Source organism: Oryzias melastigma, linkage group LG1 (genome assembly GCF_002922805.2).
Source record: "Oryzias melastigma strain HK-1 linkage group LG1, ASM292280v2, whole genome shotgun sequence".
Classification (NCBI taxonomy): Eukaryota; Metazoa; Chordata; class Actinopteri; order Beloniformes; family Adrianichthyidae; genus Oryzias; species Oryzias melastigma.
Window position 1 is genome coordinate 2,094,977 of NC_050512.1, and position 11,025 is coordinate 2,106,001.

The 11,025-nt window shown below is 38.9% G+C and overlaps 1 protein-coding gene across 1 annotated transcript in view; it reads left to right on the plus strand.

Annotated features, from left to right (window-relative positions):
• LOC112137508 (neuronal acetylcholine receptor subunit alpha-7) overlaps nucleotides 1-11,025 on the plus strand; it is a 47,574-nt gene that overhangs the window by 24,291 nt on the left and 12,258 nt on the right. The window contains exons 4-5 of the mRNA XM_024259860.2: nucleotides 1,472-1,581; nucleotides 10,895-10,974. Coding sequence (XP_024115628.1) covers nucleotides 1,472-1,581; nucleotides 10,895-10,974 — 190 coding nt within the window. The remainder of the gene's footprint in view (nucleotides 1-1,471; nucleotides 1,582-10,894; nucleotides 10,975-11,025) is intronic.

Below are 11,025 nucleotides of genomic sequence, written 5' to 3' on the forward strand. Positions count from 1 at the left end.
TCTAGTCTCTTGGGTGCCAGTCTCCTGGGCCCGGCAGTCTCCTCCCCACGCCGGGAGTGGGATCCCCGAGATTTAAGATCTAGCAGGGATCAAACTACAGCGGAGCCTGGGGGTGTCCAGGTCTCGGTGGTGCGGAGTCCGGTCCCTGCTTTCGAGAACTAGTCCTGTCCTTAACTCCATCAGTGGGTGTGCCTGGTTGGGCCTTGTTTACATCACTCCTTGGGGCCTCTGTTTCTCTTTGGTTCCCCTCTGCTCGGCGGGATTGCCCGGCGGGCGGTTTCTCTCCGCGGCTCCATGGCGGGCGTTTGGGGGTCTTGGCTGCAGCTGCTGCCCCGGCGGGGGGTCTTGGCGTGGGGATGGCCGGGCGCTCCCCCCCTGAGTACATTCCATCACCATCCACCTCAGTGAAACATAAACACTCACCTGAGCACAGGTATCAGCTCACCTTAGCACTAACCGTTTGTGTGACAGAATGAAAGTCTTTATCTGAATGGGTTTGTATGATGGAGTGTGTGAGCTGCTGTTATAGTTGAATTGAGTACATGTGTAGTATATGTATAGTATATGTGAGTATGTTCAGTTTAAATGTAGAGACTATTTTGGCCAACAAGTGTGTGTGTAACTATAGAGTGTGTGTGTAGACAGGCCCCGCCCATTGTAGTTTGTTACTTAGTCCTGGTTGTTTTATGATGTTTCTTCCCTCTGTTGCCATCTTCAAAGTCCTCATGCAACTTAAATAAGGTCAGCGCTCATGGTTCAGTTTGTTATAAACTGGTAAAATGATACAAAAAAGACTCCAGACAAACAAGAACACAAATGTTCTGTAAAACTGTGTTGTGCCCCAACACTTTTGACAACACTCCAGGGGCACTGAGCATCTCAAGACAGAATAATCTGAATAAAGAAATCTAAACTAGAGGTAGATGTTATGCTTACATTTACTTTCACAGACAGAGATACACAGACGTTTTAGATTGAGATAATTTCACATGAAAAGCCTCATTAGATCCAAATCCTTCCAGATGATGTTTCCTCTGCGCCACAGAATCAGCACAGTTACATGGTACTTTTAAGTGCTTTGATGTTGGATCGGGATTGCCTTTTGCCCAGTGGGCCCGTGCTCTGTGAGTCGGGCCAGCAGCTGTTGGCTTGGCAAAGTTTCTGTGCCAACATTCATTATCAGAGCGGGAAACAAAGTGTAGCAGCCAACGGCTAACAGTGTGTGTCGGGGGAACATGTCAGACTTATGAGGCTTTGCTGTCAGGGTTGGTGAAAAAAAGAAGAAAAGCAGAAGTCCTGACGTCAAAACATCAAAGGTGTTTTTATGTGTAGAAAAACAGTCTGTGCATCAGTTCTTTCACTACTAAAGCCAGTGACACTACAAATTGTTCTTAAGTTAAACTCTAATATTTGAACAACATTTTAACCGTTTGATCTCATGAAGTTTGTTTGTGTTCATTGTCGTTTTTAGTACTGGACAGACATTTACCTGTCATGGAGCCCAGAGAGCTACCCCGGGGTTCAGAACCTCCGTTTCCCCTCCAACATGGTGTGGGTTCCAGATATCCTTCTCTATAACAGGTAAGCTCCACTAAAGGAAAATGGTTAAAAGAAGCCACTAAATGAATATTTCTGTTACAGATTTGAGTAAAAAAGAAAGTTACAAAGACAAAAATAACTATTAACTTTTAAAAGCGATCAATGGAAGACGTTGGTACTCTCCTTGATTATTCAAGGTCCAGAATTCTTCCCAATTCCAATCATATTTGAGCTGTTAACCTTTTAACTGAAGATATTGCTGGCGACACCTAAATAAAAAACACTCTTTGACATGCAGTGAAACTTTGACTATTTAGGTCGGGGGTGTCAAACTCAATCACACAAACGGCCAAAATCCAAAACACACCTTAGGTCGAGGGCCGAACAGGATAAACATTTATTGAACACCCTAAAACTGCATTTTTAAAACTATAAAACAGTAACTTCTAACATAATTATGAACTAGATATATAGCATTACCTGTGATAATGCTAGTGTGAATGCTGTAAGCTGAATTTGACTGCTGAAGATGCTAGTGCTGATAGCTGAAAACGCTGAAGCTGATAGCTAAAACACTGGAATTGATAGTTAAAAAAGCTTAAGTTGATAGCTGAAAACGCTGAAGCTGATAGCCAGTTAAAATATTAGCTAAATGCCAAATTAGCCTAAAAGAACAAAAACAAAAAAATTAGGTGGGCCAAAACAGCTAGCATGTAGCTAAAATATTAGCTAAACTCCTAAATAGCCTAAAAAATCGTAGTAAATCCCCAAATAATCCAAAAATCTCAAAGAATGCCAATTTTTAAAACTTTAAAACTGTAACATTTTAAACATAATTATGAATAATAAAAAGGCAGGAATATTATTCCAGAATAAATCAAGTTAAACCTTAAATAACTTTCAATATTTTCCTCTCCTTAAAAATATATATTTTTTCAAAATGATACAAGTTAGAAATGAGCACAAGATAACATCAGGTCATTAATAACAATAAAATAAAATGATCTGCAGGGCCGGATAGAGTTACCCTGAGGGCCGGATCCGGCCCCCGGGCCTTGACTTTGACACATGATTTAGACAATGTGCATTAATCTGCTGAATCTGAAAGAGAATTTGCACCAATATGCAACAATACTAACATAGTGTTTCCTAACAGTGAAAAGTCACGTTTCTCTGCGACAAAATCAGTTGATTGCATGAACACTTCACAGCTGTAAAGTGATGAATATCAGCATAGTTTTCTTTATCCACTTCAAAATTTGTTGGAATTATGGTAATTATGTGAAAGGCTAAGAGTTTTGGAAGTCTAAGGAATATCAACATAGGATCTAAAGCTGTTTTTTTAATGAAGATGAAAACACATGTTGTTTCACAGAACATAGTTTCTGCAGAGTGGCAGGAGATCATTGAGTTGTGGGCGGGACCACAACTGGTGCAGGGAGCTTGTGGACTAGTCAGCATAATTTCTAAGTCACAAATACGATCATTTTTAGATATATTAAAAAACTCCATTAGGAGAGCTGTGAGTAATTTCTAAAAATGAAAAAGATCTAAGAAATGAATGTGAAAATAAAAAAAAACATTCCTTTGGTTCCTATTTCACAATTTATTCATTTTCAACTTGCTCAGGTAACAAAAGTTGATTCTGCTTATTATGAATAAATGAATGAATGAAATGGTTTATTTCAAGCAATCAGGTAATAATGCATAAAATAGACACATATTACATAATCAATCAAATGTAGATTGTTTGAAAGGGAGTGGGAGGAAGCGAACTTATATAACCCGGCTCGACCATACCATTTTATTTCCATGAATTATCAACATTAGGTTCAGGACTTCTTATCAAATCATGACAACCAAGTTGCAGTACTTTATGTGTGTTATCATTATTTCTGAAAATCATATGCTTTTTTGGTCACAACAAGTGCCTTTTCAAATGTATATTTGCATTTTTCTTTACAAACCATCTCAGTTTTAATCATCAGAACTCAGTGGATTCATAGTCTTTGTAAAATGTTCAATTAGGTTTTTACTTCAGGAAATCGATGAAGTGATATTTGCCGTTTAAAGAGAAAAACGGTTGTAACCATGGTCTCCAAAGTACTTTTTAATTTGTCCTGCACTGTATAGTTCTTTAGTAGTTAGGGAGTAAGGGGGGGTTCGTAGACACCTTCACAGGACACTTTCAAAGGCACACCTGTCCAACTGCTTGTTAACGTAGACTTCTAATTAGACAATCTCTGCAGCTACTTGATCCATTTAGTCATGCAGACATGATCAGGACCATCTGCTACAGTTTAAATCGAGCATCAAAATGGAGAAGAATGGTGACTGAAGTGACTTTGAACGTGGCATGGTTGTTGGTACCAGACGAGCTGGTCTGAGGATTTCAGAAACTGATGATCTACTGGGATTTTCACCCACAACCATCTCTAAGGTTTACAGAGAATGGTCAGAAAAATAGAAAACATCTGGTAAGTGGTAGATATGCGGACAGAATGATGTCAGAGGTCAGAGGGGAATGACCAGACTGGTTCCAGCTGCAGAAGAACTTCTCTGAACGCGCTGCAACCTTGATGCAGATGGACTACAGCAGCAGAAGAACACCGGGTAACACTGCTGTCAGCTAACAACAGGAAACTGAGGCTACAATTCACACAAACTCACCAAAACTGGACAATAGAAGATGGAAAAATGTCCTCTGGTCTGATGAGAATCCATTTCTGCTACAACATTCAGTCAGAATTTGGGGTCAACAGAATGAAAGCATGGATCCATCCTGCCTTGAATCAACGGTTCAGGCTGGTGGGGATGTCATGGTATGCGGGTATTTTCTTGCCACACTTTAGGCCCCTCAGTACCAATTGATCGTGGTTCCAACACCACAGCCTACCTGTGTATTCATGTCTGTCCCTTTATGACCACAGAGTACCATCTTCTGATGCTACTTCCAGCCGGATAATCATCTCAGACTGGTTTCTTGAACATGATAATGAGTTCACTGGACTCCAATGATCTCCACGGTCACTAAAACCCCATAGATCATCTTTGGGATGTGGCTGAATGGGAGATGGTCATCATGGATGTTCAGCTGACAAATCTTCATCAACTGTGTGATGCTGTCAGGTCAATATGGACCAAACTCTCTGAGGAATGTTTCCTTGGTGAATCTATGCCACCAAGGATCAAAGCAGTTCTGAAGGCAAAAGCGGTCCAACCCAGTACTGACAAGGTGGACCTGATAAAGTGTCTGGTGAGAGTAACATGACAGCAGTCCCCCAAAACATGAGAACTCTTTGGGTCTTCCTGGTTTCTCCCTTTTTTACTTACAGCATACATTTCAAAAACCACAACAATGGTACAGTTGCAGCATGATCCCCATCACACCAAGAATAAGATTGCACAGGCATCCTGTTTCTACGTTAAAGTTGAAATAAGGTCAAAAAGGACAGTTTTTGCTTTTGCAACATTTACTAACAAGTGCACATGTGGAAAACTAGGAACAGTGGGAGCGTGATAGCATCTGCAAGCAGCTGGGACCTGAGGAAGTCGCAGCAGAAATAACCAGGAGTGCTGAGATTTGGGCACACATGAGGACCGCGTTGTCCCAAAGGACATTATGGGGACAAAAGTCAGTGAAGTGCTCACACGTCTTGAACAAAGAAGGATGTATTTTTTGCTTTTGTCTAAAAACTTCATTTAGTGTACTCGGGAAGAAGAGGATGTGGAATTGTTTGTTTAGGCTTTTACCAAAGTAACTGATCTTCACATTAAATAGGTGATGGACTGCAGTTATTGTTAGTCAGAGAGAACCTTCATCTCTGCGCATCACTCACAGTGAAGTGACAGTGAACATCCATTAAAGATGAACCACACTGGTGTGTCTGCCAGTCATGCTCTCGTGTCTTTGACTGCTTCTCCATTAAGTGCCAAAGTCTATGGATAGTGAAGAAACTCCAGAGGTGGAAAAGTGTTTCTTTTAATGCATTAATTATTGTCAAGCCTTCACAAAAGCACACACTTCTGTTTGTCTTACATACCGGTTTGTACGTTGAGTAATGCGCTTGTAATGGGAAATGACGGAGCAGTGCGAGGAAAGGGCAGATCTGACCTTCGCCAGCACCTTCAAGGATGTCTGAGATGCTGAGAGGAGGCGGTTTTGGCAGATTGTGTGAGGGAAGGATGGAGAGCGGAGCAGAGATGCATGACGATTGCTTTTTGAGCAGAGATGCCACAGAGAGCTAAGCTGCTTACTGTCAGGACCACCGATCACAAATGATAATGACAACACTCCTGACGCAGACCCAGATTGAATCTGCTGTTCTTTATGCATTCTCTGTAAATCCTGGATAAACTCATCTGCCCCCATTTTTATGAATCAAGATGATGAAGATAAAAACTATGACGTGAAGATCTAATGATCCGCTTTGGGGGATTAGGTCAGTAGCAAGACTTGAGAATGAATGAAAAAAGGATTAACATGCAAACAGAAGCAAGATTTTAAGAGGAAGCCTGGAAGACGAGCTCAATTGTTTTGTATTTCAGTTGTAAAAGAAGCCTTGCTCTCATAATAAATATTTTAGAAGTTGTGCTTTTAACACTTAAGAGAAAAATATGCCCTAAAACCAAAACTTGAAAGTCTATTTTAATAAATTCGGACTTGGATAGAACGGTTTTATTTTTTAATGACTAATCTATGAGGTAAGATAGCTGTCAATAATAAAGTTATTTCATAAAAAAATGTTGAATTTATGAATACAAAATAGTTCATAAATAAATATTTTGTGCTCAACATAAAATATGAATACAACATTTAACTTTATGTGTAACATGTCTCTGTTGAATTTGACTTTTCTTTGTCTTGAATCCGAATTTCTCCTGTTAGTAAACAGTCAAAAATACATCACAGGGTCTCCTGCTTTTTCCTCGAGTTCTGGAACATCGATTCAACTGAGTGAGCAGGACTCATTTATTAAACTAAAGCAGAATGAAACTAGAAAAGCTCAATTACCTGTGATAATGTTGGTGTTAATGCCTGTTTGCTGAAATCAGTTACAGAAAATGCTGAAGCTTATTGCTGAAAATGGTGACACCATTTACTTTAATTGGGGAAAAGATTTGCTGAAAATGTAAAACCTATTTACAAAATGTTACATTTGCCAAAAAACTGGAACAAGAACTATAAAGGAGCGCTGCAGTTGACCTAAATTTCTGAAAACTTTGTAGTAAAAATGCTTAAAATTAGGTATTTTTGACAGTTTGTGAACGGGCGAAATTCGTATTCAAGACAAAGAAAAGTCGTATTCAAAAGAGACATGTTAAGTGTAAAACTAAATGTTTTCATATTTTTTTGTGCAAAGTTGTGCACAAAATATAAATGTGTGCACAACTTTGTCTTTATGAATACGAATGTATCTTTATGAATACAACTTTGTCTTTATGAATACGTTTTTATTCACAGCTGTCTTACCCCAGACTAATCATTTATCCAAACATGCGTTGGAGCCTTCAGTCTGATCTGAGGAGAAGAGCTGACCTCTCACTGTGAAAGCCGTTCTGGTTCTGCAGCACAAGGGTTCAGCCATACTTTTGGCTTACTCAGAGTTTCAAAGACCTGGACTTGTTCTGGTGCTCGTGTGGAGTGGGAGGCTCTGGTTGTTGATGTTGCCTGAACAACAAACTGCATTTCAAAGAAGAAACTCAGGAGGACTCAGAGGAGAAGCCCATTTAGGGACGATACACCAGAAAATCTGTTTGATGTTAAGCTAGCTTGTGCAGTAGCATCTTTGGACAAAGATGGGCGATCAACTTTGATGTTTTATTTTGTTTGAAGGTACCAGTCAGATGAAGCACAGTTCTCTAAAAGGAGGACGAGAATTGCACAACACAATAATGCACCTGCGTTGTATCATAACTGTTAAAAAAGTAGTTTATTAGTTAAGCGTGTTTCAGTAGATCTTATAATTTGACGACATATAAGACACAGTTTAAACAAAGCAGCCTTAAAAGCAGCTGGATGGTTAAGTGGGCTAAGCAGCTGAGTGTAGGGTTGGCATGCAGGAAACCTGGGTTCAATCCCCGGGGTGTCCACTGATCTCCATCCAGATTGGATTCTTAGGCAAGACCCTTGACGCCGCTGCATAACTGGGTTCCCCTGTGACTTTCAAGTACAAGGTTGTGTCAGGAAGGGCATCCGGCGTAAAAACTCTGCCAAATCACTGCTGCTGTTTAGCTGTGGCGACCCCGAAGGGCATAAGCTGAAAGGTGAACAACAAACAAATCTTCTTCAAAAAGAAGCCATACCATGATAAAAAAATGAAGTGTATTATACTGTTCATTCTTCACTGTAAACAATGTGATGACACTGTAAATTGGACAGTTGCTCCTCCCATATATGGTGGTGAGCTTCAAGTTTATGATCACAGAGGCAAAGGACTCCAATCTGTAAATAGCTATATCCGTGACTGCAGCGTTAGTCACATCTGCACTTATGAGTGGATACGGGTCGTCTGCAGGCAAAAATGGGCAATCTTGAACAAGGCATGAAGGTGTTTTTTAGGGTCGTAGACCACTCTGTGAGCCTGTAGAGCAAAAATATTCATGAATAATTCGTGAATAATGAATAATTCAGCTTCATAGATGCCTTCACTTCCTAAAAATATATTTAAGCACATTATTTCTAGTTTACACTCCATTACTTTTGCTGCTTACAGACATCATCGATTTCCAAATGACACAAGTCAAGTGTAACGCGGAAGACAGCATATTACCATGAGACATGCTAAAGGTTGGTTAGGCCTAGAGATGAGGGGTCAACGAAGAAGTAATAAAACATTTAAAATAACTTTATTTAAACAGGTAAATGTACAGGAGAGGAATAAACAAAAGAATTTAAAGTAGAACACAAAAAATACAAATGTCAAAATTGTTAGATTTTCACAAGGTATAGTGAAAAACTGGAACTTAAAAAACATTCACAGTGTGCTTTAAACAATTAAATTATTGTCATTTTTACTGGTTATTTCATATAATTGACATATTTATTTAGTCCCTGTTTTCATTTTATTTTGTTTTAGGCGTGTTCCTCAGTGTAAAGATAGAAACTCAGCACATCTTTTATTAGTGAGGGAATGTGTGTGTGAATGGGACTGTGACTGTAAATTATTTGGGCTCAATAAGAGGGTTTTAAAGCACTATATCAACATGCACAATTTACAAAGAAAAAAAAAACCCAAATAACAAAACAAAAGTAAAACAAATCAAACCTAGTCAAAAAGGGTTTGGTACATTTTGGTTTTAGGACTTTTCTGGATTCATTTAGACCTGTACGGCTGATTCTCAGAACTTTTGAATTTCTTCTGTAGGGATTTTTGGAAAATGTTTTCTTCTTTAAAAACAAACTGCAAAAATAACACTACATCCTATGGCAGATTATCCCAAAAACAAACAAATAAAAAAATTAGGTTACCCAAAACAGCTAGCATGTAGCTGAAATATAAGCTAAACTCCAAAATAGCAAATACATTTTAATAAATGACAAAATACTTGAAAAAGCTAGCAGAATGCTAATTTTTAAAACTTTAAAACTGTAACTTTTTAAAATATTTATGAATAATAAAAAGGCAGGAATATTATTCCAGAATAAATCAACTTAAACCTTAAATAACTTTCAGCATTTTACTATACATAAAAATATATTTTGTCAAATGATACAAGTTCGAAATGAGTGTAAGATAACATCGGGTCATTAATAACAATAAACTAAAACGATGTGGAGGGCCGGATCCGGCCCCCGGGCCTTGACTTTGACACATGTATTAGAACAACATCATGAATCTAGTGATGAGCCTGAGACATCACTGTCAAGCTGTCGTGCAGGAAATGGTGGAATTACCTATTGATGTGGTCAATGTTGGTTATTTAGGGCAATCTTTATTATTTTCTGAAAATTTGAGGTAATAAATATCAAACTAATGAAAATGGTGTTCTTCTCAGTCATTATTAGTTATATCAAAATAAAATGTTAGGTATTTCATTAAAATTCAGACCAATAAGTAAAAGCACTCATCTAAATACCGATATCCATAAGTAATAGTCAGTAGTCAGTGAATGAATAAATGGATAATCATTTTAAGAACTTTGAGCGCCTGGAAAAGCGCAGATCAATCTAATCCATTATTATTATGTATTAATAGTTTATTTTCTTTTTTAAATTTAGTTTGTTGCTCACTGCATTTCTTTAGGTATTGTAGGAGGAGACAAGAGTGCATCCTGGTCAAAGCCCCTACAACGGAGGGTTTTAGGGTTGTGTCAGACCTGGTTTTGGTTGGTTCGTGTTGCAGTCAGCATGATTTATTCTTAGGACTGTTGTTTGGTAACAAGGAGATGTACTTGGTATTAAAAGGTCACATGGTTTTTTGGGGTTTAGCAACCACAACATGTGTTGTTGGTGAGATAAAACTCATGTTTTTTGATGGGAAAATGCCTTTTTTTACTGAGTGTCGTAGCATTCACCATGACAGGAGCTCAAGTTTGGATTAACGTCACTTGAATCCAAACATAATTTGTAATTGATGATCTCATCAGGAAAGTGGGGATTAAACCTTCTCATTTGACTTTTCAGTGTTCACACCAGGTAAATGCATTCCAAACACCATTTAAAAGCCAAACACTACTCCTGCTCATTTATTCTCCGCCCTGAATGGAAGCGATTATGGGCGTTTAATAGTTTTCTCCCAGCCTCCTTGTTTCTCTTCTCTCTGCCAAGTGAACGGACTGATTGGTTGTAAGTGATTGATTTAGAGGCCATGTGCTGGCACAGGGCGAAACCTTGTCTTGTTATGAGCCTCTTTGGCTCGGCACCAACACACTTTGCAGAGATTTATGTCCTACATGTCAAGCGAACCCCTACTTGGAAGAGTTTAAGTGTGTCCCACACTCTGATGGGGGCTGCAGTCTCATGCTGTAAGAGGCAAAAATGTCCAACCAGACAGTAACTAATGACACTTTCAGTTGAGATCACGTCTGGCTTCAGATGACGATTGATTTATCAGAGAAAATGAGCAGCATTTAGTTAACCGTGTTCCTCATTTGCTTCATTAATGGAGGTCACAGCATATAAATGTGTGGTAAGACAGTGTCCTTGTTGTGCATCTGTGAGTAAATGATCTTTACGGCTTCATTAGTTCTGTCAAAAGGATCATCCCTGGAGTTTTCCTCGTCTATTTTTCTGCTCCAGTGATCGATGGGTTAGCTGCAAATACATGTCTCACTTTTCAGTGATTTTCTTTGACTGCTTCTGTTAAAGTCTGTGTTTTTAATTTTATTTTAAATCTCTTTCTCCTCCTCACAGTGCGGACGAAAGGTTCGATGCCACCTTCCATACAAATGTGTTGGTCAATGCGTCTGGATACTGCCAGTACCTGCCTCCAGGTGAGAACTTTTTACACTATCCTGAAGGTCAATAATCATGTTCAGTGAAAA